Source organism: Bombus vancouverensis, chromosome 5 (genome assembly GCF_051014615.1).
Source record: "Bombus vancouverensis nearcticus chromosome 5, iyBomVanc1_principal, whole genome shotgun sequence".
Lineage (NCBI taxonomy): Eukaryota > Metazoa > Arthropoda > Insecta > Hymenoptera > Apidae > Bombus > Bombus vancouverensis.
In genome coordinates, this window is record NC_134915.1 from 2,019,992 (window position 1) to 2,047,980 (window position 27,989).

The window sequence follows — 27,989 nt, forward strand, 5'->3', positions numbered from 1 at the left end:
AAGCGGCCCACCTATTGCTGCACGGTGAAAGTGCTTATTTGGCTGTATTTTCTTTCTCTCTCTCTCTCTCTCTGTTTTATACAGAGTGCTCATGGCTAACAATAAATTTATTCTTCGCTTATCGCAACGCAGACAGTCTCGGAAAATTGGTTAGTCGAAGAAAACAGTTTCGAGCAAGGCTTCTCGTAAAAGTGTTTGTTTCGCGTAGAAATATGTTTAACCCATTAAGATCCGAGTGAGAGTTTATCACGAGATTGCGAATGTTGGCGTATTTGGGGGAAATTTAGGGTCGTACACATCGACAAAATCCATATAACGAGCAGAAATATTTAATAGAGATACGGAACATTCTTTATAGTATATATATACATGGTATATGGTTATTACAACTGTAGATAATGTTGTCAATGGGCTATTGTTATCGTAATCAGTCGTGATAATTACATTTGGGAACAAAAGATAGAAAATAAGAATTCGATCGAAACGAAAAGCATTACGACTATGAGAATCACTAATAGTTTCAAACAAACGACAGACAACACTGGATAAGTTTCTCAAATAAATCTTATGTTGTTTTCAAAAATAATTTAAATGTATATAAATGCTTATGAAAAATGTAGCACAAATGTGTAACGTTTTGCCAAGTGTACAGTTTGAGGTAAATATACTGGCAGATAAAATGTCAGGTAAAATAGAGGAATGAAACTGATAATGAAGATTATTTGTATTACTGACGAATTTATCGTAATTAATTAGAGCAAACATAATACCGTATCTCTAGCAAACTAGTAAACCGATCTTACACGTGGAGGACTCACAACGTAAAGAATCATTCAAATAGTTCTACAATTTTATCTTCCTATGCATAATATACATTATGCTTATGATTTCACTGCTGATTTGATTACAGACAAAAGTGTTGAGGTTGGCTGATAGAAGAACGAGTGGATGAATTTGTAATTGAAAAATATATTGAAATAATTATAGGTATAAGTATAAGTATGTCTGAGATGTAGGGACAACGGGCCTTTCTTTTGGAATTTTGGAAGATCCTCAATACTTTGGTCTAGACTATTTATTATAGCTGTACTTAAATAATACAACTTAGAAGTAGTTGTTGCGATACGATCTGATTATGTTTGCCCGAGATTTGTGACAGTGGGCTCGGGCTCGAGGTGACACAACTGGTCGCCGAACGTAGCCACGGTCACGGGATGAACGTTTTACCTAACAGAAGAAGTACCAATATCGAGGGACACACGCTGTATTAACAAACAAGCCCCGGGCACGAGCAATGACGGCTCTACGCGGGTCTGCCTAGTAACGACGCCTGGAATTTTGTTGATATCCCCGGTCAATATGCAATTGACAAATGTGATCGTATCAGTCTTTTATTCTTGTGATCACCGTGGAGAGTTTACACACATCGTCTTGTCGGTCAGTCAGAAAGATACCGAGCGTCACAGCTAACGTCACTTTGAGTTTCAAAATATATTCAATTGAACAAAGAGTTTTCCCGTTGACCGTGGATTCGTTATTGAACCTAAGAACATCGTCTTTAACATCGAGAGTGTCTAATCACCACGTTTAATTGTCAAACTCTGTTAAATCAACATTTGTACATATAATTGTAAATATAATCTCCATCGAACAACAACGATGGCTTGTCCTAAAGAAGATACGTTACATGACCCTAAGTCTAACGCTAACATGACAAACTCGACAAGTATAATCATATAAGTTCAGGTATAGTGTGTGCTGATCCAGATCCTCATTCTTACAGTGTTACAGTACAATAGTAGAAGGTCATGATACGAGCATGTTCATATATTTATATCAAAGGACATTACCAAAAAATTAATCCTGTAGCTTTAGCTGAAGGCTAGAAGAAACAGCAATAGAAATCTACTTATAGTTCTTTTGTTTCTAGACCTTGTAACCCAAAACAAAATTTATATTCGAGGGCATAATAATATAGGCCTCTCCTTAGAATATTTTTGTTTACTAAATTCTATTCTCTTCGTAACAGCGGTCTCCAGGTCACGGATATACAAAAGTAAAGATTTTTTTTTTATTTGGAAGTAGTTTACAATCCATTCTCGTTGAGAATTATAAGTAAATTATTCTGGCGTGGTACTATAACGTGAATAATAAATGATTATCGTATGTTTGGTTCGTGTTTTTAACCTGCGGATCTGATCCGTCGTGTCAAGTAATTGAGTAATTAGTGGGTTTCGGTGGTTGTTAATTCTTATGTTACATCTATTACTGAATTTGGATATTTCTTCTTTAACTGTAGGTATCTTCAGGTCGCGATGTATTGTTTCGTTGGTAACATACCAAGGTACGTCTATTAAGGATCTTAGAGTTTTTGATTGGAATCGTTGAAGAATTTCTATGTTGGAATTACTCGCTGTTCCCCATAGTTGGATCTCATAGGTCCAAACAGGTTTTAAGTTAACTTAAGTTGGAAGGTCTGCCAATGAGCCGGTAGAACTTTTTTAATTTTAATTTAAGTTGCTTGGATTTATCTACGATGTGTAGCTTCCATGTCATTCTACTGTCCGGAATCATGCCTAGATATCTGACTGAATCTTTGTTTAGACAAAAGTAAGAAGTAATTACTTCAACAAAAAACAACTCGTTTCACTTGGTAAATATAAATTATAACAATGGTTTGGCATAATCGTTTGTAATAAATTCAGTTCAATAGATTATCAGCCAGTTATTCTTATAAAAAATTGCAAGTTCCAAAGTGATGATAGCAAGCGGATTTCACTGTATTTGGTGGATGAAACGAATTTCTATCTGAATCCCAATTCTTCGGTTATATCCATAAGCATATAAAAATGAATATATTCCCGTAGTATCTCTGTATTTATCATTACGTTACGACTACTTCAGTATCTTTAAATTTCACAAAATTGTAGAATTTAAGTGGAAGAGATAAAAGTGAAAAAGATACTAAGCGAATCTTTGAGATTCCATTTCGTATTCGCAATATCAAAAACAGAATTCGATCACGCAAACTGATCGAAAACAATAGAAAATAAAACGTTGCCTCGTGGGTTAAAGTTAAAACGCTTTGATTATACCCGATTAAACGAAGATTTATACGCTATCAACGTACTATTTTACCTAAGGGAAACGTTCCTTCTTTCTGGAAACTGTTCGTCTTAACTTACGTCCATCGTCGAATTCTTCGACGCTATAAAATGTTCGCAAATAACAGGTTTCGTGCGGAAGGAGAGATAACCAGCGTCGCCAAAAAGCCTTCGATGTAATTGACAGTTGCGTTCGTAGCAATTTACTCGACAGTGCTGACAATGCGGTTTCCACCGATTCATTCGTAGCATTAGAAATTTCTCTAAAAGCTGCGACCACGACGAATAAATTATCCATGGGATTCTCCAACAAAGGATCCCACTACTCCCATAAAACGTCTGCCAGCAGACCGTTTTCATTGAAACAGTATACCTTCCGTGTTTTCCATTCTGTTTTCCTGTACGCGAGCTTTGCTGTTCGTATTTTTAAAAACACTGAGAACACTGGCTTCGCTAACCCTCAACCTATATAGCCAGAGCCACACATAGGGGCCCTGTACCAACCGTTTATCGGCATTATTCTACCCACTTATGCAAATAAGATCTAACGTAGAGGGGATCGAATAAAAAGAGCCGGTCGCGGAAAAGCGATGGTCTCTTAAAGCCAGTACTTGTATAAACTTCGATCCCGTCACGTCGTAAATCGAAAACTCGCAGACAGTTTAACGCATCGCGCTGCCTTTCCATATCGGGCTTGCACTTTATGGACTGAGAGTTCTTCCCTTGCGTGCTTTGTGTTCGCTCGCGCAGTGCTTTATCACTCCTTAACATTTATTTAATGTTATGGAAAGACATCGATGGGACGTGCCACGTCGATCTACATACCGGCTCATAAATACACCGTTAAATTGAAACTTTTACTCACTTTCGTTTCTCCGTTGTTTAATCAGAATCCCATCTAGTGCCGTTTCTATTTAATTTATTCCTGAATGATACGTCTGAGGCCCTCCTCTCTTGCAAATACCTCCTCCGTGCTGATAACTTAAAGATCTTTCATAGTATCGCCAATCCATCCTAGAACTACATAGACTGAAACACTAGTGTACAATGGACTATCCCTCGACACAGATAAATACTGTGAATCACGAGATTTAGTCAGAGGATATGCAACATCGTTTTCCGTTACTTTCTAATTTATCGATTTAGTTTAAGATCTTTCATATTGTCCATCCTACGCTCTATCAATCCAGCGAAACCTACACAGTCTGGAAAATTGACGTACAACGAAAAGATCATCCCTCAATACAGATAAACGTTGTATCGTAAGATTTAGTCAGATCTCTCTCTAGATGATCTAGTTCAAAGCTCTGCTAACTCAATAAGGGATCTAGGCGATATGTTCTTCTCAAATTTAACTTTTCCTGAGCGCTACAAGCGCATTATTTTCCGCTGCTATAGATCATTCAGCCTTATATTTATAGAGCTGCTAAATTTTTTCATAGCGCAATTACTGTAATACTGTTCTACTGTGCCTTAACGGAGGCTAATATCGTAGTATGGGTCGATGGTCTGCACTCCTTGTTTCAACGCCCATATTATTACGCTTGAAAGAATGCAACATAGATTCTTACATCTAGCTGCGAGACATTGCGATGATCCCTATCATCAGTTAAGACTATCAACTAATTCTGTCTGATCTTGGCCTCGCAACATCGAAGAGCAAAAGCTTCGTGACATCTTATTTGTACGTAAAGTGTTTAACGATCTCATAAACTGCTGATATTACGCAGACTTAGGGAATTAATGTTCCGGTGACAAATCTGCGGCAACATAAAATTTTCTACGCTCACCGCGCAACACCGAATTTGCTTACCGCACCGGCATAAACCGCATGGCCATTAATATTAATAACGTACTTTCCGCAATTGATATATTCTTTGAATAAAAGACTTTTTCTACTATCAAGAAGTCGTTATACAGCACCCTAATGCAGCTTTTTTTTAGTTGTGACGCTCATTTTTTATTTGTAAATATGTATGTTAAATTTGTATATTTTAATGGACTATTCCTGTAAGCAACAAACAATAAGTGAACCTTCGAACCGTGCCACTCTGCCAGCAGTAATTTCACGTGAATGTGACTGCATTGCGACAGAATTATCATTTATGTATGTTACTTTGATGTTGGTACCAAAAGAATAATCAATACAACAACGCAATAAAATATTGCATGAAAAAAACGCAATTACGGTTCAAAAAAATATTGATTATGTTTGGAAACGTGAAAAACGTAAAATAAAGTAGAGGAACAAAGTTGATAATAGATATCGTTCGTGTTATTGATAAACTAATAATAACCGATTAGGGCGAATATAATGCCGTATACATAGCAAATTAGCAAACCTAAGATCTTACACGTAGAAAACTCATAACGTAAAGAATCGTTCGAGTAGTTTTACAATTTTATTTTTGTATGCATAATATACGTTATATTTACCACCTCATTGCAGATTCAATTCAGGCCAAAATCAACTCGTGTCGTTTTAAAGTATCTTTATCGGCTAATATCTCGTAGCTATTGAGATTTTTATCATACCGCTTTCCTTTTTTTATGAATATAAAACATTCTCAAAGTAATATACCGCTTTCATAGCTTCGGCATCGATTCTTCACTGATCTATGGTAAAGATAATATAAACGTATGACAAAGATGATGGACACGTAACGATTGGATAAAGAAGATCGTGTCCTTGTAATCGACTCTGTGCCTTTTTACAAGACACTCGTCTAGCCGTTCTTATCGCGCAGTCGACGTGCTATTATCTGGCAATCGGTAAATCCCGACACTTAATCAAACAACCTCATTCCGTTTCACGTTCTTGCGTGTCGCTGCACCATCAAGAAAGCGATCGATGTAGATCGTTAAACGTGCTACATGGCTACATCCGGTAAGTGCAGCCGAGATTACGTAAATGGCAAACGGCTTTGAACTTCGGTCTTCGATTAATCAATCCACAGGCAGAAATGCAGAGGGGCAGAAAGATCAAAGACAAAATAATTAGCTGGCGCTAGGTTGGATAGAGGTGGAACAGGTGGAAAGAGGATGGGATAGATGAATGGGTAGAGAGATGGATAGATAGATAAGTAAATATAAGTTAATATACATTTGTTTATTAGGCTAACACAGAGAGGCAAGAAAAACAACGACAAAATAATTTGGCAGCGTTAAGTAGGAAAGAGATCAGAGAGGTAGAGAGGTGGGAATGTGTAGGTAGATGAGACTTTATGTTTACGTATATAACATAATAATATAATATATATATGAGCCGTTCGCAGACCAAAACGTAGAGAGTAAGATGCTTATCTTACATAATTTCACTGCTTAAGTTCAAGATGAGCTGAAGTTAAGGTCTATGTTAAGTTCACTTTTGCTTTTAATTCTAATTTAATGAGATTATAATGGTGATAGGTTTTGTGCTGAGATTAGTATATAAGATAAGAGAATGTAATATATTGTAAATGAAGATATAACCGGAAGCTATCCGGAGCTAAAAGCCACGGAGCACAAATAAATATAATAATAGTATAATTTCACAGATCTTTTCCATTTTTTATTCTATAGAAATGACCAACTTGACAAATAATTTGATGTACATTAAAAATACCTACATGTATAGGAGGAGAAGAAAGACTGCAACAAGAAGGAAGAGGGAAATGACAGGGAGACGAGAAATAGCCAAAGGCACAGACAGAGAGAATATAGAAATGACCAAGTTGGCAAATAAGTTGATGTATAAATTTCAATAGAAAAATGTATATTAAAACATATGTTACATGTATAGAAGATGAGAGACAGAAACAACGAAGAGGGAATGGCCAAAGACACGAACAGAGAGAATATAAAAATGACCAAGTTGACAAATAAATTTCAATAGAAAAATGTATATTAAAAATACCTACATGTATAGGAGGAAAAGAGAGACTGCAAGGAGAACGAAGAGGGAAATGGCAGGGAGAAGAGAAAGGACCAAAGACACAGACAGAGAGGGAACGAGGCATAGTATGCAAGGGGAATAGGAGATTTGGCATTCTATTCAGATGGTTTCGCGGGCAGACTAGAGCATACCTCGTTGAATAACTCCTTTGAAAATGCCAAACGTAGGTATCGATGGTCGCTACTACGTACTGGCACGTGCCTCGAAATCATCCTGTAAATACCGTCCTTTTGGAAATGCGGCGTCGTGCCAGCATAGGCCTTGTCTGTACGCCGAGTATTCGATGGCATGTACGTGCCTGTAGAGATACATCGTTAATGGATTGCGGAATGAATGCTTTAAATTTCTCTTATTTTTTTCACTCAGTCCCTATCCTACCCCACCTTGTCCTGTCTCATCGGTGAGAAAATTGAACGACGCTATACGACCATTCAAATTATCAGACATTTTCGATGATACTGGAAAATGATTAAGCTTGGAAAGAGAATACCAAGTACATGCTAATTCCAATTAGTAACGTTTCAATTGTGAAGAATTCGTGAGTATCGTGGACAGTGGCTGTTAACGTTTCATGACCAAATTTATTAAGCTACATAAAGAACAAAAAGGAGAAAATCTTTTTGAGAATCGGTTTATCTTATGTACTGTGGTAATGTGTTGGAGGAAAAATGTGCTGCTTCAAAAATACAAACATGTTTTATGAGTAATAGTAATCGTGATAATCAGACGTCCGATTATATAAGACATGAGTACATGTCGCTACTTCTATTTTCAGTTCTTACTAAATGGCGTAATATAAAACGCTCGCTTTGGCTCTAAGAAAGATAAGGATTTATTTACTGTTTGTAAGCATTGATAACTTTTTGCACGATAATGATAAGTCCGGTTAAAGCGTCACTTTACTATCACTCCCCTGCGCTTTTAACACTTTACATAATTTCTAAAGCACACACATCTTTAATACACATATAAACAAGCAATTCTATCGCGTTAATTTCCATCGATCTGTTGCACATTTTAATCGCAACGATAATTTAGCAGTTGAATATTTCTTTTTAAAAAGCATATAAGTTAGACCTGTAGCCAGTTCGTGTTTGAGACGAGTGAATACATATGACGGAACAATCAGTATTACAGACTACCGAATTTAGCCTAACATTGTCTTGTTAGAAGGTAAATTCCTCAATTCCAAATACATGTATATTTAGCACGTATTTAACCTTCGAGTACAGACACTCAATCTGTAGAATTCAGACTTCAACCTTCAGTATTCAGACCACAGACTTACAGTCTGTCAAATTATTATCAATATTTTTAATTTTCTAACTTACCGATTACCACCAATAACAATCGTTATTCTTAATCTAATATAATTGTACATTCTGCAATGTTATTCTTAATCTAATATAATTGTACATTCTGCAATATATATTTGTTTATTAGACTTCTATAAGATAGCGGTTGAGTACCGAGGCCCTTAAATTTTCCAATAGACGGTCGTAATAAAATAAAAACTCAGACTTCCCTCACTGAAGGGTGACTCGTAGTTAAGGGTGAAAGCGCAATATCCGTTTTCTCGCTTCGCAATTCGCTAGCAACTTCCCTTCTGAGTAAAATTATTTCATCCTTTCTTAAAGCATGATAATAACGCGAAAAACCACCGGAAGCATTGAAACGAAACTTCTCTCTCCTTGTCCAAGTATAATCCCTCTTTCTCTATTCTTTTTTTTTCTTTGTCTCTTCTTTTATTTTTTGTCATCCCACGGAACGATATCGTAATCCTGGTAAATTTCATCCTCTGGTAAATGTGTTTTCCGCTAGTGGGATTGTTTTTTTCTAATCTTTGATATTTAACAGTTAGGATAGTCCTTAGGAGATTGGATCTTATGGACGTCGGTTGCAACACCAGCTTCCTATGCTATCAGCGGAAAGAATATTGTTTCGTAAGTACATATATCGCATCCGCTACGGCATATTATTTCCGCTAATTTCGCATAATTTGCGTTTTCGTTTCTCTTTTTCCATCCAATTGTTCATCACAATCGAATCTCTTTGAATGGTTTCTGAAATTTCTCTACGAGAAAGGTCGTTCCTTTGGAGCTATCAATCTACGCGTTGATTTAATAATTATAAAAACTAGATTTTCCCATCAGGTTTCTCGCACCATCGATCCAATTTACCGTGCACCGTCTATGCACGTTTCATAGGCGTATTACGGCATCTAAAATTGTTCCAATTTAGCAGCTACTTTGCTACTACAAAACAAATGAGAATTTCCGTACAACTGAAAAGTATACTTAGGCGCGTAATAGATAAACATAAGAAGATTTATACGCATATAATATCGTATCAAATGTTACAAAATAAACTAAATATTTGACGATTACGCATATTCGTTACCAAACATTTCGATAAAACAGTATGGAGAATAGTATAAACATGTTCTTTACGAAATACATTTCTTGCAACAGCCTCCGTGGCGCAATCGGCTAGCGCGTTCGGCTGTTAACCGAAAGGTTGGTGGTTCGAGCCCACCCGGGGGCGGTTTATTTTGTTTTCTCAATTATTTATACATACAACAATTTCATAAACATAAGAACAATCCTCTTCGTTTGTTTATTTGAGAATTTAATAAAAACATTTTTGTATAAATAGATCAATATCGATGATATCTGGAGATTTAATATACGACATTCGTCGTTGCTGAGAATATATTTGAAATTTTTATATCGTCTTCGATAGCCGTAGGTATCGTGAATTTAATTAGTCTGAACACTAATTGATTAATCCTTTAGCTTCGATGTTGCACTGATTCGACGTTTATGTTAAAAGTTAAACTCTGTCTTCGATTAATATCTAACGTGTGTTTAGGGAGAGATCTTTTATTTCAATTGCAATAAAACAGATTTCAGATCGAGGATTTAGATCAATTACTTAATTAATTAAATAGATAAATAAATCAAATTTATTAGATTAATTTGAAGTTTGAACCTTACCGAATATCTTCGATAAGCAAAAGGGCGATATCATAAATGTTACGACAAAATAAGAGACGAAATGAAAGAGATAGGCTGTGTAGAATGTAAAATTATAAATAAATAAAAGATAATTGTGTTCGATGTGGAATAAAATAAAAACGGAAGATTATATACAAAAGAATTTCGTGATTTCTGCCACAAAATTGCAAGGCTGGCAATATATTTTTTTTCAGAAAAAAACAGCTCTCGATATACGTTTACCATATCGCAAACTCTTATCACATATATTTTCTTTTTATCAATTTACATAGCTAAAAACAAAGCTTGGGAGGAAAATCAAACGTAAAGTTTCCTCTCAGCCTATGTATCTGACCCTATAATAAAATGTTTATTAAAAACATCTCGTTTCTCCCTGCTGAATGATTTTTATACGAACGTCGCGCGTAAGAATACGGCGAGCGTTTGAATTCCTGGGAAACGCAAGACGTTCGTTCAAAAAAATCTGAAGTTTATTTTTTCTTCCGAAAGCAGGATCAGATGGACGTAAATTTCCTTTTCCAGGAATGTGAAGTGTAAAAACTCGCTTAGAACAACGGCAAGTCGTTTTACGCTGTCACGTCTCATGCAAGGATACGTTGGACAATGCAGCCGGCATAATAGAGTGGCACTGCCTTTGCTTTTTTTCCCCTCGGGGCGAGGAGAATTTCGCGAGAAATCGTTGGTGTCCGTCGAAAATCGTGCATGTCCTAGCAAAATGGTGGTAGAGTAAGGACGATTTCCGGGCAAACTGCAAGCCATAAAACCGATGCGAAGCGCCGAAGCATGCCAGCCTGTGAGGTCGAAGAGGCCGCGCATATGCAAACAGAAGATGTACGTGCTCGGATTTGCGTATACGCTCCGTTTGTTTGTCCTACAACCTTGGCATTGGTGAATGCACCAAGAAGAACAAGCAAAATTACGGATAAAATATTCTAACCTGAAGCTTGTGTTCCAATGTGTTGCAATTTCCTTTTTCAAAGAAAACACGAAAGCTTGGAAAGTGTTGCTACTCTTTGCTATTCTTTCGCGAATAAATTGATCGCACAGGCGAATAAAGAGAAATGAAGAGAATTCGATAACATTGGCATTTCTTACACATCGTCGTTGGTACTTTAGATGACTAAAAAATTGAGAAATTGTAATTCAGTACTAACAACGCAGGAATCACGGTTTATCTTTTGCTGGATTTCTATTTTCTGTGCACTTTTTAAGTACGAGATTGTAATTTTAGTTCTGAGAAATGCAATTGTCAGCTGGTGAGACAATCGACGTAAAATAGCATTAACATAAAGCAATGGTTAAAAAATGATACGTAGTTTCATATAAATTTCTCAACTTTCATGCTGCAAAAATTTACACTTCAAATATACTCGAAACACAAATATAGTAGTTACTTTAGTCATTTTTACCTTTTATTAACAAATAGAAATTATTGAACAGATGAATAATAACAACGCAACACATTACAAAATAAACACAGCTTCCGAGCAATATTTTGAATTTCCTGGAAATTTCAATAATACAAAAATAGTGTTTCTTTTTTTTCTTTTTTTCGTGATACGAAAACACAACATTGATTTAATAATGAAATGAAATTTCGAGAAAATATAGAACGACGCAGACGTTGCAAACACGTGCGATAAAAAGTGTGCGAGTTTATTGAAAACGTGAATGTTATGTATCTTGCAAAATTACGCGAAAAAAAATATATTCCAAGAAATTAACCACGTTGAATTAAAGATAATTCATCGAGTGCAATAAGACATTAGCTTTTAATCGATGCAATAAATGTGGATACGCTGTTGATCCTGTACGGTAATATATTAACACATTCCTGTTCACGTAACAACCTACGATCAATTCACTAATCATTAACTAGTGAGAATTTATGCAACATTTATCTGTGTACCTAGAGCAAACATTTAAACGCCACGTAATACATATTTAACAGTAAAATGTTAATATTAAACGTTTAACATACACGGTGGCTTGTTGTATGTAGTATCGTTCCGAAGTATTGGGGTTTCTATTACATTCGTACATTTTCGAACGAAAATGATTGAATGTGACGCGGAGAAGTCAGCTTGCGATATCGAACTATAACGAAAAATAAAGGGTCGATTTTACATCGAAAGGGTTGATTTTACGGCCTATGTGTATTACACGTATTTTATTTCTTTCGGTAAGGACCACCCTGTATGAAAGATTGAAGAGTGCAGCAAAGTTAGCTATGCATTCTGTTCGGTGTACTAGAGATCTTCGAGTAACAGCGCTAAATGCTCCCATCGCGAAAATCGAGTTATTTCGGAATTTCAGAAAAGCGAAGAATTTTTACCACGCAACGCACGATTGCGGGATTTGAATAAATAATCGTCCGTTCGTAGAAATACGTTTGGCGCCGAGTTGTTACATAATTCAACGTCGCTTCGAGACTAATGATAAAAGCAATTAAAGCCAAGTGTCGTAAGACGGCGCCGCCCGATAAACTTTCTAGCGCTCGTATCAAAGATTGAATCCCTGGTTAAAGAACAGCCAGAGAATTGTAGCTGCTCTCAGCGAACGATGGATAACTGCGCGAGGCACCTGTTCGCGTATACGTACGCGATCTACGTACCACGATTTCGCGTTTCAGTCCATTAGCTTCTGAAAAATCCTCCGCGCCAGAAATACTACAGCGATGGCGTATATGATTCGATGAAACTGCTTTTCTCATACTCATCCATTTAGCCACGAGCACTTACAGGAGCTCGTTAAACTGGCAACGAAAGAAGCAACCGTCTCACCATCCTTCTTGCACCATAAGAAAATATACAATTGGAATACGCCAAGTCTGTTAATTTAATATGTGCGGCTGGTTTGGCCCTGTGCCTAATGCGTCAACAAGTGCAATTGGTATACAGATTAAGATGAATCTTGTACGAAGAGACGTAAATCGTAATGCACGCGAGATGCGAAAGAACATAGCAAAATAAACTTTCGATTTTAGTAAATATCGTAGCAACATGAGAATATGGGCAGATTCGTCTCGTGAATGAATTATAAAATATCATATGAACGTATGTTCTAGTTTAGTTTCCTAGTGTTGAAGTGGTCACCACTTCCAGGAAAACTCTACATCTGGTCTTTTTAGTTTTCTCAAACACTGAGGCCATTAATTCTACCAAATGTCCAAATCGGACAAATTGTGAATGTAAACAACTAAATAAAAAAAAAAAAAAAACTGAAGCCATCGACAGCGTATAGACAATAGACTGGGACGAAGGCAGACCATGGACAGTAGACAGGCAACGATGGCTTCGGGGTTTTCAGTTATAGGGTAACACTGCTAGCGTGCGGATCTGCACCAGCTCAAATTATATTCCTACTTGTACTCACACTTCTGTATTAAAATATATTTTCTACTTTACAATTTATCCACGCGTTCCTCTGTGCATACATCTAACAACCTCAACACCTAATTATGGATGATTAAAGATCATGTTGAAAGTATCTGCTTCGTGTCTTGACACGTGACACTGAATGCTTTAGCATTGATCGCATAGTAAAAGAAAATAACAGGCGCTAAAACACTTACCCATGGGCTTTAAAATTAATTGTTCTAGATCTCGCTGTTATAATTAGTATTACTAATACCACTATCAGATTTATTAGTACCAGTAATACTATGAACGTGTCTTGAGCCCTGACACTGTCTAGCCCTTAGGAATATCGATCAACGTGAATCAGGTAGAATTTTAGACAATCAGAATCTTATCCTCGCCGGTTGACTACTGTTTTATAGAAGTGGAAAAATAAAAACTGTTTGTAAACTTCACATATAATCGAAAGATGCTTCAGCTGTATATGCGGATAACGCTAAGACGTGCAGTAACGCGGTCGAGGCATAAGACACACATTGTGACAATTTGATTTAATGATTCGTAACACGAAAGCTAAGTTATGTGGGTTATATGTTGGTACGATGTATTTTTGCTTATTTTAATTTGTACATTCATCTTCTTAAGTATGGTCGTGTGTTCACGAATCATGCTGCACAGTAAGAGCTGTGTTGTACGAAGAGCGCTGCATAATGCGTGAAAAGCTATTCCGTAGGTTCCCTTCGTTTCACTGGAATTAAAAGTTGTTTTCATCCTTCTGCTTGATTGTAAACTTGCAAAACTAATTTTTTACGACAGTTTGGATAAGTTTGAGTCAAAGTTTTTACTATTTCACGTTTCATCGGCTCCTTGCGTTTCTTTGTTACGTGCTCTCATTATTTCTTCACAGGTGTTCGGTAAAGTTCGGTAATTAATGGAAAATAATGAAAAGCAGGCTGTAAACGTTAGCGAAATTGCTTAGGAGATACTGGCAATAATGTGGAACTTTAAACGATTTTCGCACGATTTACAGTGAACGTTCATCGAAATTTATCGAAGATCCACGCACGATTAAGATTCGCCAACGTGAATAATATTATCGAAATTACGCACGTGAGAAGAAATCACGACAGGAAGATATAAAAGTGAATCGTTCGGGTAATTGCGATTAAAAACACATTATATCCCATTCGAATGAATACAAACCGAAATCTGTTTTATACAGAGAGAACGCGCCTTTCTGTATATCGCTGTTTAAAATGAATTCAATTCGAATCGCGTTTTCAGAGATTAATACAACTTTTAAGCAAATCAGCTTCCACGCTATCTCGCTTACCAATATCCAGCATTACGCGTGTTTGATAACCATTGGGCATTCTAGCGGAAGATATCTCATACGAAGTAACAGGAATGTTTAAATGACAGGCTTATAAATGCGAACTCCAACGTACCACCTAGCCGCTGCAATGAAACGGCGTAGTTTAGAAAATTATGAGGCGTTCCGGAACCTTTGATCTGCACAAATACGCGCACGCTACACAGAATTATAATCAAGTGACGAAATTTCGAGAATTCGAGTGCGCACTGAGCGTCGCTGCTATTTTAACGAGGCAAAAACTACCCTGTGAAACTGAATTTTCTACTATCTTTCCGATAGATTTCTTGTAACCAGAGCAAACATTGATTACGATAGTTTTTATCAGACGATCGATGATTGCGATAGAACGAGAGACGAAAGAGTCGGTTTATTCTAGAAATAAAAAGGGAAATATTTTCTACATTCGTTTTATTAAATATTACTTTAATTTTAATTGTTAAAAAAGCTATTAAACATTTTTTTAATTTGACTAAATATATCGAAATATACGCAAGTGTACAACTCGGCGATAAGTATACACAGAAACTGGTTAACAGCATATGAATGTAAATGTCACGTCGTATAAATGTCAAAAGAGTATCTTAAAGAGATTTTGAAAAAAGGCAAAAAATGTGGAGTTAAACTTAATATTAACCATGCACGATAGATTGCGGATATTTTTCGAAAAGGGAAGCTCATGAAGTATTATCTATAAATAAACGTTAATTTAGCGATAGACGCTATATAAATACTTTTGACAAGATACGACCATTGTATGAACTTTATCGCGTTACAAGTTATCAAATAATTTCACCATCATCCTTTTATGTACATTCTATGTAATCTCTGTTCAGTTTTATTAATACGTATGCTATAATAAATGCAGTGGTATGGAAATATCTTTTCTAACTTTATATTTCTTTTTATATTTCAATATACGTGTTCAAGAGTATAGAAGATATTTCTCTTTCTATTTTTGCAGTTCAATTGTACGAACACTTTGTGCTCTCTTACCGTAAGTGTAACAAAACTCACCGATTCAAACGAGTAAAGAATAAGCATGAGATACTCGAAAACTCAAAACCTCTCGGAACATGAAACGTTTCGAGATCTCGAGACTCGGGTAAATGACATTTTATACGAACAGAGAACACTGAGATGATATGATTTATTTAACGTAAGAAAATCTCTTGCTTTATAAGAAAGTTATTCTCACGAGGCTTAGAATTGGATATATTAAACTGACACGCTCCTGTCTTATAACAAAAAATAAGCCAAATAAGTGCAATCGGTGTAACTGTATTCTGTACATCATTTTCTTAATTGTTGTAACATTTCCGTAATACAAAGTTGCATTTGCTCTTCCAAATGAAACTCAGGCACGTGTAAATCACAAAAAGCACCGTGAAAATCTTCTTTATTCTCTCAGGGATATTAATTCGTACCACCAATCACGATATCGTAAACTATCACCGACTATTAGTTCTGACATACACCGTATCATATTAATTTAGTTTAATTGTACTATATCGTACCGTAATCGTGCTATAATTGTACTGTATATGATGCATGTTCAACGTGTATAGATAGCAGAACTGTATAAATCTCATCGGACGATCACAGTCGTTTATGTAGAGAAGAATAAAAACAAATAAAAGATTTCTTAATTTTACAAACGAAATTTATTGAAATCCCTACGAAACGGATACTTGCGAAAGAAAATAAGCACTTGGAGTCTCGACAGATTCCAGATCTCCAGATTCGGATCTTGATCCGAGATCGGCGAATCGAAAAATCGGGTTTCTCGACGCATCTCTCGGTAAAAAATAATACCTCTGCTTATATGCAGAGGAAAATATTAGAGTCGAGCAAGATCTGTAGCAGACTTTGGAACGTAAAAAGCGAACAGCAGAAATAACAATGACGTGCAGTGGCCGGAAGACAAAAAAAGCTGATATTCTTCGATTTTAACCGGGCGAAAGCAGCGATCGGGCTATACAGCGCGACCCGTCGTCCGTGAAATCGAGTATTCCGAATTTTCCAGGCGAAGTCAACTACCTACGAACATCTATGCTGCGACATCGGACATTACGTGCAGGTGCTTCCTCGAGTAGCTGACTAAGCACTTCGTAACGGCCGATGGTCATTCGTTTTCGACGCTATCGAGCTTATGTGAACGATCCTTCTCGTGTCAAGTGGTCATCTGCCGAGAGTTAGGTATTTTAAGAGAAGATAAGCTTAACTGCCGGAGAAAGCAAGTAGCACATCCGCGAAGGACAGCATGATCATTCCCTATATTCGTTAAATATATATCGCTATCAACGTAACGTGAAAGTTATGCCCAGTTAAAACTAGCAAGACGAATCTACGTTTGTATAGTCCGAAAGAGATGATGACGAAAAGAGAAAGAGAGGAGGAGAAGGGTGAAAGCACGAAAATACCAATCGCGAAAGTTAAGATGTCGTTGATCCGTGTGCCTGTACAGCTATTCGGGTCGATCTTAATCCTTTAATTACAACTACGTATAGAAATATTTAATTAATTCTAGCAACGTACAGAAGCACGCTACATATACATACGTATACGATTAAACAGGATTAAAAGCTAAGCTCACACACATGCAAATCCACGGATCTACATGGAAGAAATAAAAGTATTAGGTGGATGTAAAGTTCTGTCGATTTTACGTGATAAAATATTACTAGTATTCTTTTGTACGTCCACGTGTTGTATATTTCATTCTAGGACGCTTGCTCGTCTATTTCTCAACTTGTTAAAGATTAACGCTAACTGTGAGGAATTTTTGTTTCTCAGAGTCTACGACACGTCTCATCCGCAAATGTTTGGTCATTTAACTACGATTAGTCCTTAAGCGAACATCCGCAGAGTGAAAATGAATAACAATCGTTGGCGCGTCTCTTCACTGACAGCTTCATTATCATACATTTGGCGAATATTTTTGTAGGCTTGTACCACAGTGTTATTTTTCTCAATGTCGTGCAATGACGCGTATCACCTTTAATAGCGTACATCTTCTCGCTTTGGACGTTGGCATAAAATAAACGGGAAAATCATAATTTATGTATTGTCCGAGCAGATTGTCTGTGGTTATTAAAAATTTACTTAAAAAAACACACACAACAATATACTATTGATAGCTGAAGCAGGGGCCGACAAATATTTTGCACCCACGTAAGTATTTCAACATTTACCATAGAAAATATATTGTATGCGTTATATAAAACAGTTTCAAATTTCAATTGCATCGTAACGAGACACGGCTGTTTTAATTGTATTGACAAATTTCGATATGAAAATGTATACAGAAGCTACAAAATATTTATTAATCATTTTAAACGCATACTAGGTGTTATGGCCTCATTGAATATTAAAGCTTATTAAAACAATGGATAATCGAGCTGTTCAGAAGTCGAATTAATTAACTGCATAAATTGAAAAGTAACAATTGCAACTATTTCAAGCATTTCCTTCAAGCTTACGTTATATCATTTTCTCGCGACCAATCAACTTTTCTTTTCTTTAAACAGATGCTAATTATGAATCATTTAGGTATTCGAATAACGAAACTCAAAAACTTGACAAAGCACGAGTTAGTCGAATTGACTTCTCAGAGACTCGTTCGACTGTCCAAGTACTTGATTCGATCTCAGTGAAGTATACCGTTGCGCCAAATATCTTGCAAATTTGACGTACAGTTTCACGTGGAGCTGAAAGTTGGCGAATATAAAAATGATAATCGGTCCGGTTACGCCGATGAATTTTCAAAACATTTCGCACAACACACGTAACATATTCATGAAGCGCTTCTACAGGTGTTCGAGCAGTTCCCTCAGCTACCGTAAATATTCGGCGATTTGATAAATTCCACGCTTTGTCCGATCGACGAGATCGCTGGAATAAAGAAGAGGCCTGTTGTTTTGATCACGAAGGGGAATATCGTCGAAAAAACATCTCGAGAAAGCAGCTTCGCCATCAATATGTGCAAGTCGTTTTTACGAGTTGCAAGTGCACGCATATAGACGCAGGATGCGCGTGCGGAGCGCAGGTTGCACACATGCATATTGGAAGGCTGGCTGCGATGCGGACGTGCTGGCATTTGGCATTGCGCCGCATATTATCCAAGGATGCACGAAATGCCTTGCCATTTGCACACGAGACACGCTCGTTCGACGTTGTCGCTGTTGTTGCGTTGCCGTTGCTGCTGTTTCACGTCGTCCCAGCCTCATTCCTACATGTTCAAGCCCTGTGACAGGGCGCGCTCGAACTCCCTTGTCTCGCCAGATGAGACAAATGCGTCCTTTGAATAACGCAAAACAACTTTGAAAAGTATCTCTTAAAAATTCTCTACACTTGCAGATGCCTTTGCCTGTTAAGACATGAACCGTTACGCAGGCCGAAGGTCGGCTCATTCGTGTCAAAACGTCGCCATAACTTACAACCCTTAGGTGTTGACCGGCCGCGCGTATCGTTTGAACCAGGAAGAACTCGAATTTTATTTTTCCCTCTTGGCGAAATTTCTATCTGCCCAACAACATCGCCATATCCATTTCAAATCGGCCAGTAGAAGTAGCTTTCAACCATTCGCGAAAAAACCATTTGCACGAACAGATGGATCAAAGAAAATCACCAAGCCGGTATCAGTTTCGTGTCTCTCAATTCCTCTTCTAAATAATCGCACAAAGAGAATTCGCGTGCCAGATACGGATGAGATTTTACAATCGAACCCAACGGATTATCCTTATAGCTTTCTTGTACATTAGTTATACTCTGTGAGATGGATTACTTACTCGGTTAAAGGAATTGTGGCATTCGAAATACATATGCAAAGATACATAATGGGTTTCGAGTAATTTAAATTGTATGTACACAAAGAATGGTCATATTTGTTTTATTCTTATTCATCTTCGATTATGTACATACTTGATCCTTAACCCAATTGAATTTTCTATATCGCTTCCTCCACCATTACGACTTAATTCCTGTTTAACACTAGTACTACTGACTAACTAATGACTTTCGCAACGATAACTAAAAGAATAATATAATTTATTTTGTTTCTTATGTATTCAAACTGAAAATAATTTTGTATCAAGGCTACTTATACCAACACCAGTCAAAATGGCTGGTACTTGTCAAAGTGTAAAAGGATGCTGCAATCTGTTTATCGAACTCCAATTAACCAATTTCTTCGTTTTGTACAACTTCAAAATTTTGGCTGCGTATCATCAATACGATGATATCAGATATCAGGAAAATTCCGTACCAATCGCTAGATCGCTAGATGCTAACGCTAGAAATACCACACCAGCAAAAATGACTGGTTCTACAATTTTATAAATTTGTCAAGTCTCGTTTAGGAATGATGGTCCCAGATGGATTAATAATACCAAAAATGTACTACACAACATGGAATTGCTTCTGTAAGAAAGTAATAAATCAATAAATATAAAAATATTCTATTACGTATTTTTTAAAGACCAGTCATTTTGACTGGTTTTTTAAGTAGAAATAGCTTCGTGTTAACTATTGTATCATAAGAGAAGAAGATTTTTACTAGTTTTATTTTATACATCGATTCTAGGATTAATTATATTTTTCACTCTAAGCGATACAACATCATAAACTTAGAGTAAACTAACGAAATAATTTACTACATAAAGCAATAAATATAAGTGTGTATTTAATGTCACTTCAAAAGCGATATTCTTTCGAAGTTTAGGAATATCGAATATTAAATGGGACGTTTGGACGCAAATGTCGAGAACTTTCTAAATCTAATTTCTCTATGAATATTCATTCTATTCAAATATTAATCCGTAAACATCATAATAGGACGTATAAAATTTATTTTATGTTAAACGTTTCTTTCTGAAAGATAATTTCATAAATAGGCATGTACAGTTATTGGCATGATACTTAGAAAACATCAACGAATTCTCCTCAAGTTCTTCCTCGTACAAAATACTTTAGAAACAGAAATTTAGCAAACCGTTAAATATCTCCGGAATACGAACGCATAATAATATTTCCGATGATAATATTTTGCCTGGTGATTACAGCGATTAGAAATCAGTGGCTGTTTTCATAGGAGATGCTTTTACGCGTTCAATGCATGCGTTCAAATATTGTTTGTTGATTCTATCGATCGTTCTACTGGAGGAATTTGAACACAATAGATAGTAGATTCTGCTTAGAGCACCATTAACCTGCTCCTCTTGTTAATTATTGCCAAGACATCGTGGACTTAATCGCGTTGTAAATTGGTGCAAATCCATGCCTACAGTTAACCCAAGGTACAAGTAATCGCTTTCGAATCGATCAATCATTCACTAACGTAGCAACGAATACCTGCTATACGTGTTTAAGCACCAACACATGCACACGCTCGATTGAGGAACCGTTAGAACGTTATCGACGTAAAAGTTAATTTTCACATAATTAACAAACGAGCTAATTGCCGTAAAATATCATCGACGTGGTTTTATACAAAGTATAATAATCGACGTGTCGTAAAAGATTTAAATTATTTTTTCCTATAACGCAAGTAAATCGTATTCGGTTTCGCGTAATTACGATCTGCAAGGTAAATTTGCGCGATATTAAAAATGCGAATGAAAGCACAAAGGAAGCCGATAACAGAAATTGAACCGCTGTTGATCAATCGTTTCATTCGTCGCAACAATATATCGTAAATGAAATTTTTATTAAAATAATTATACGACAGAGGAAAAAACCTTAATTAAAAATATCCTGTCAAGGAGACCGGACGTAAATTAACGATTAATAGAATCGACATAAGGTTCAAATTAGTAAAGAGAATAGAGGAATAATGAGATAACTCGAAGTTTCCAAAAGAACTAACAGTAGCAGAAATAATGTAATTAACAACGTGATTGTTTATCTATTTCTTTTCGAATCGTACATAACTATGAGAATTGCTTACTCACCATCGATCTCTCTTCGAGAACGAATACAGTCATTAGTAACCCTGTTCTAAACAGCTTACCTGAAACAAAATAGAAAGAATAAGCTCATTAATATCAGCATCTACGAACATTTGTATGTGATTAGTATCATTCATATGTATAAACATGTAAGCAGATCGAGTATCTGCGAGTAACTTTAAAAATAATTATCCTCTTACGATTATTTGCTACAGAATCTATCACTCTCTGGCTATTTATCATCTGGCTAGACATAATTTACTACGATTAGATTCGATTTCCTTTTACAGAGAATATACATATTCTATTAACGAGAAGAAAATAGAATTTTCTACGCAAAAGGCAAGATACTATTGGCAGAAAATTCCTGACAGACATTTCAGTACGATATAGTTTACATAATATTTATAACAGAAATGGAAAAACAAGTTTGTACTATGAAAATAATTTCTAATATGAACTTTCGCTTTTCTACGATACATAAGAAAAGATACGTTGCCTAGGATTGTACAGGGTTGAAAAATATTTGAACGAAGTATTAAAATTTTAATGAAGTTACAGGAAGAAAAATACCTTATCTTCGTTTAAAATTCAGAAATTCAAACAAAGTTATTGCTTTTTATAATTAGCAACATGGTATTATGCGTTTTCGAAAATTAATTAATTATAATAATTGGAAAAATAACTGATACTGTATATTTTATTTTAAGGTTATCAAATATTTGTTTAAAATTTTGATAAATACGAGAAAAATGTCACGCGAGTGTGATATCAATTCACAGACAGCGAATCTATTAATAGATCGATCGCCATACAATTTTAGAAATCAGAATTACAACTGTAGGAATCACGAATGACGCAGCACGAGCGATCTTTTTTCTAGAAAAAAGTAGGTGAGTCTTTAATTTTATTCCGCCGGTACGTAAAATTACATTCAAATCATACGTCCCTCATTTCACCTATATTCCTGGAAAGATATTACACAATGGATGGCACGTGAACGTTCCGCCGAGAAAACCAGGCTATGCACACGAAATAACATGAAAAATTTCCATTTAATTTCCATTTATTAATATGAATGTGAACGAACGTAATGTTCAACCGGTAGCGACAGTCTAATAGATGAATTAACGATGGGTTCGAACAAATGCATCATCTGCATGTTGATTGGGGTCAAACACCTGCGACTGATCTCCATGGCAAACTGCACCAATTCATTTGTAATTCGCCGCGATATCGTGATACCGGAATCATCAACAACTGGAAATTATCTACGATCTAACATGTAAGCAAGTCATCTCTTGATCGATCTTTCTGTTGATATTAAACTTTTACAATTATCTATTATATTTATATTTATATACATAATATAATAAGACGAGGATAATTGTATACATATAATAAATATATGTATTATGTATATTAATTTGATATGTATGTGTATGTTAAACTATATTGTTCATATAATGTATTTAGTACAATACATATATGGTGGTTGGTAACTGGTGGTACAAGCGAAAAGGGGGTGATTCTCTACGCGAAAAGGGTAGTCGAAAATATGGAATAAAAAATTTTTTTTTTTTTTTAATTTTTCCATCGAGACAGCGATCTACAGTGAGATCCGTTATAACGAGACGTGATAAGGTGCACGCGTACCGAACGAAAATTCAAAGTCGATTTTCTCGAAAACAAAGCCTCAAACGAAAAATTTTTATTCTACATTTTCGACTTCTTTTTTCGCCTAGAATCACCCCCTTTCCGATTGTACCACCAGTTACCTACCACTCTGTATAATATATATTTATATAATAAAGCTACACAAAATTTATTATTTATTTCCGAAAGATATATCTTAATTACAAAATGACGAAATAAATCGCAATACAATGACTTTATTTTCTATCATCGTTATACTGCCGTTCCGGTAGAATATTATAACGCGATTGTGTAAATTTTTGAAGTTCAATATGCAATAATAAAATAGATATTTGTAACTGAATGTTATACAGATATTTCGTTGCTTCACGTGCTCTTTGTATTCAGATCCTTTAATTTCTGAATTACGAAACAGATGGAGAAAGTTCTTCTAGAATGATAGAAAGATTTCATACAGGTAACGATACCGAAAAATGTTAATACAGGTAATTTAAATCGAATATATATATAATAAATAATTTATATTTACAGTCTGTTAATTGCATGAGAAGGCTTCCCCTAATTATTAATTCATGGTTAATTTATACACTTTGCACCGTTGCTACAAATCGACTAAAATGTTTGAATACTTATAAGTTCATGAAATATGTATTCGTTTGTAACTGCTTATTACATTTTAATATAAAACGATATTAGTTTGTTTTCCGCTTTATCTCTTACAGAATTTTTATTTATTACAAATTTTATATTCATTTAGCCATTATGTGTATAATGGAGCTCGTCGGTGGACAAGTGACTCTTATATAATACCTATTTTGATTATCGTAATGGACAGATATTTTTATATTTGTAAATTATGATCGTTCTACATTTGTACGTGGATTTAATTATTCAAAATTTCGGTTTCTTTTAAGACGGAATAATTCCCCGGCAGATGTACAGTTTCATTAGTCAGAAAAGCTAGGACCGTGAATCATCGCTCAAGACAGAAGTGTACGGTATCGAGTGCAAAGGGTCGTGCGAAACAGGTCTAAAAGAAATACAGTTCATTTATAGGCCGGTGAAGATGACGCTCCATCGCTTCTAATCCCTCATTTCATTGGTAACAACGTACCACGATCCCGAAATCCTGCTGGACATAACGGTACCGACTATTCAATCGATCGCAATAAAGCGTTAAAACGATTCTATGTTCTAGCAGACGTGTACGTATTTCTACTCATTAAATAGATACGAATATCTAATGAGAGAGAAAGAGAGCCGTTGCGCTGCGCAGCACATCAGATGAAATACACGGTACCGATACGATGGAAATACCGTTGCCAGGAAACGTTCGAACGGTGGGAGACAGAGATCGTGAAAACATTAGAGAAATGTCACAATTACTACGTTAACGAGTGTTAAGAAATGTCTAGCAAATAGCAAAACGGTACACTGTAATAATGTTTACTCATTTTTCCTTGTCCAGTGGCTGTACCACGTACACAGATAATGTTTAGCGATAAATGTTAAATTTATCGATCGTGTTACGAGTAACGTACATTCTCATAGAACCGTGAATGGTAAAAATGAATAGAACAGATACAAGAAAATCGTATTCCTACGAACTTGTCGGGGGACGAATAGTTTGTATAATTTTATTGGAATTCGTATGGTAGGAGCGCACTGATTCCCATGATTTTTCGTTTACGTAGAAAGAATCCACATACAAATGAGAGGATTCGGCTGGCAGGAGTTCACTTGATCCGATATTCGCTAAAATTTGTTCCAAATAAACGTAGTTTCTCGGTATTTGGATTTCTTTATCGACCCATTAAGTACCAAGCGACGAGATTGTAAAATTCACGTACACCGAAGTTTATCAAAGAGACGCAAGCGAAATGAGTGAACAATTAGACGCAAGAAAAGAAGTGCTATAATTCGAAAATAGAATAAGCACATCGCTGTGCTGTAAGACACTTCGATTTCTTCAAACTTCGTAAGAGGAACTTAGATGGAGGAAAAAGTTTTTTTTTTTTTTTTTATTTAGTTGTTTACATTCACAATTTGTCCGATTTGGACATTTGGTAGAATTTTTTGGCTGTTTGACTATTATGTAGGTGGCTACCCCCAGCGGGGTACCATCTTCGTGTTTGTTAGGTCATATCCTTTATGAGATCTGTTGGGTGTTTCCTGAGGAAAAAGTAGCAATGAAAAGAAGGCTGACTTAAATTCTCGGAATTCCTCTTCGCTATTACAACACCAATTTGATAGAATTCGATAACGCGAACTGATCGAAAGGAAATTGCAAACGAGACGTTGCGTTGACGTAACGTTGGCCCTTAACGCGTCAACAGGACGAATTAAAGAAACGTTAAGCGTTAAATCCGCGGAACATACCGAAGAAAAGAGGTTCTTATCGAATAACTTGAGAACCGAAGTACGATTCACTGCTGTTGCGAGTGGCATTCGGAGATCTCTGGAGATCGCAGAATGTCCCAGAATGCATCATCATCTCTCAAACTCGCATCAGCACGGTACGTTTTGAAATTAATGCTCGGGCGTACTATCCCTTCTGCCACGTGATATGAAATTCCAGAGTCGAATAGATGCGTTTCCATCTGTAGAACCGCGTGTACGTCTACATGCGCTAGCTTTCGACCGTAATATCGTCTGAGTGAACCTAGCACGAGCATGAGATTCTTCCTGCTCGATATGTAGCATCGAATAGCACCAGGTATTCGTGGATCGCGGTCGCTACAATTTCTACCGTGGCCGGAGTATAATTAAGGATGACCAATCCGACATCAACGACACAACTCGACCAGGCGTCGCGACCTTCCTTTCCGCGAATCAACTCTTTTCCGTACTGTCACTTGCAGAAGCCAGAAAGTTACATCGACCATGAATATCAATTTCCTCGGCAACAGTTGCGGAAGATTTCGAAGAAGAACGGAGGCTTCGACCTGCTAAGTTAATTAGTTGGCGTGTACTTAATAGCTGCGCGGTCCTTTATCGGGAAACGATGGCTTGTCCATGGTATCTTATTAAACGTACATTTTGTGGGACAATGAAACGATACTCTGAATCAAGACACTTGATACATTTCCGAAATAATAAGTTTTCATCGTATAATGTTGCACGTGAAAAAAGAAGGTAATATTTAACAGCCCAAGTATAACACAATGGCAGGAGAGCTATTCAGAAAGCGACAATAACGATGATATATTTGAAACAAAGTGGTTCACGTTATATTTGATAGCTCCAAATTTAAAGCACTCCGGAGGATGATACACAAAAGTTTCAATATTTATTTTCCCCCGTTGGACCGTCCTTCGCAAAAATGAAAACGCTACGAAAACTTGGTAGATTTGTCATGGGAATCGTGTTAACACATAGTGCTATGGATATCTATTGTCAGCTTATCGTTATTATTAATCCATTTCTTACAGTTTTATCCTACTTTATTCGACTTACTTTGGGACCCACTGAACTGTTAGGTTGTCCGAAAAGTGTCTTTCTTTTACAGACACGTCTTTTACAACGATGCATCTTTATACAAACATGAAACCTAATCTGTCGAACGTTGTGATCTTTATCTTGATAGAAGAAAATGGATCATACGTAATTCGATAAAATAATATAAAACGAAAAATGTTGTGTATCCATAATTTCCTCATAAAACGACAGAAACTTTTCGGGTGACCTAATACAAGTTCGTGAAGAACTTTTGATGCGGGATAAACATATACTGTCACTTATAGGATTTAGGATAACGACACGTGGATGTTGTTAAGATATACGAGATAATGACAAACTAATACGCGCAATCTTTTTTTGGAATGAACGCGTCGTATGATATACGCAGCACCGTGAATAAACTCAAGCCCATTTTTAGATCTTTTGTAATATTGAAATAAAAATTCACGTAATTTCGTATTATTATAGTACGTATGAAGCAAAACTGAGGATACTACAAACAGAAGTCTTCTTCTTTCGAAGTCTGGAAGAAATTAAATCTTCTTCTAAACTTGTATCTTTGGCCGTTAAAAATATATGAACTCGATATCAATTTTGCTACCTTTTCATTCGATATTTAGTGTATTCTCTTAATTTTTTATTACTCCTATTAATCCGTCTGGTACACTATCCACTAACTTATTTAAAGTTTTGTTTCGAACATCTGCGCACGCGGATATTTTTTTTTTTTTTTTTTTTAAGTTCAACATTTTCTATAAGTGGCTTCTTCTGAACGTGAACTTTTCTCACTGAAATTCCCCAGAGGATCTCGATCGGGTTCAGATTAGGACTCAATGCTAGTCATCGTAATAATTCTATTCCGAGATCTTGGAACCAGTTTTTCGTACTGGTGAATTGTGTGAATAGGAGCATTGTTTCTTTCATTGAAGAATCATTGAAGAATTCATTTTCATTGAAAAATCGTCTTTTTGTCTTCTATTTCGGTTACGAAAAACAATAGTTCGCCGTGTAACATCTCCTGGTATTTTACAGCGTTCAATTTATTCTTTACGAAAACAGTTTCACTTAACATATCCACTAGTTTCTTGGAAATATTGAAGAAACAAAGCAGAAAACGTGTTTGTCGGTGATCATTCACAGC

At 36.1% G+C, this 27,989-nt stretch overlaps 1 protein-coding gene and 1 non-coding gene across 4 annotated transcripts in view; one reads left to right on the top strand and one right to left on the bottom strand.

The window, feature by feature from the left end:
- LOC143302674 (CCR4-NOT transcription complex subunit 6) overlaps positions 1–27,989 on the bottom strand; it is a 460,837-nt gene that overhangs the window by 394,888 nt on the left and 37,960 nt on the right. For 2 of the 3 annotated variants that reach the window (XM_076618591.1, XM_076618592.1), the window contains exon 4: positions 21,660–21,795. The exons of the other annotated variant lie outside the window; for it this stretch is intronic. In XM_076618591.1, coding sequence (XP_076474706.1) covers positions 21,716–21,795 — 80 coding nt within the window. In that variant the 3' untranslated portion in view covers positions 21,660–21,715. Of the gene's footprint in view, positions 1–21,659; positions 21,796–27,989 lie in introns of those variants that run through there. 3 annotated transcript variants of the gene reach the window in all.
- TRNAN-GUU (transfer RNA asparagine (anticodon GUU)) lies at positions 9,509–9,582 on the top strand. The gene has a single exon. It is a non-coding gene; the product is annotated as a tRNA-Asn (tRNA).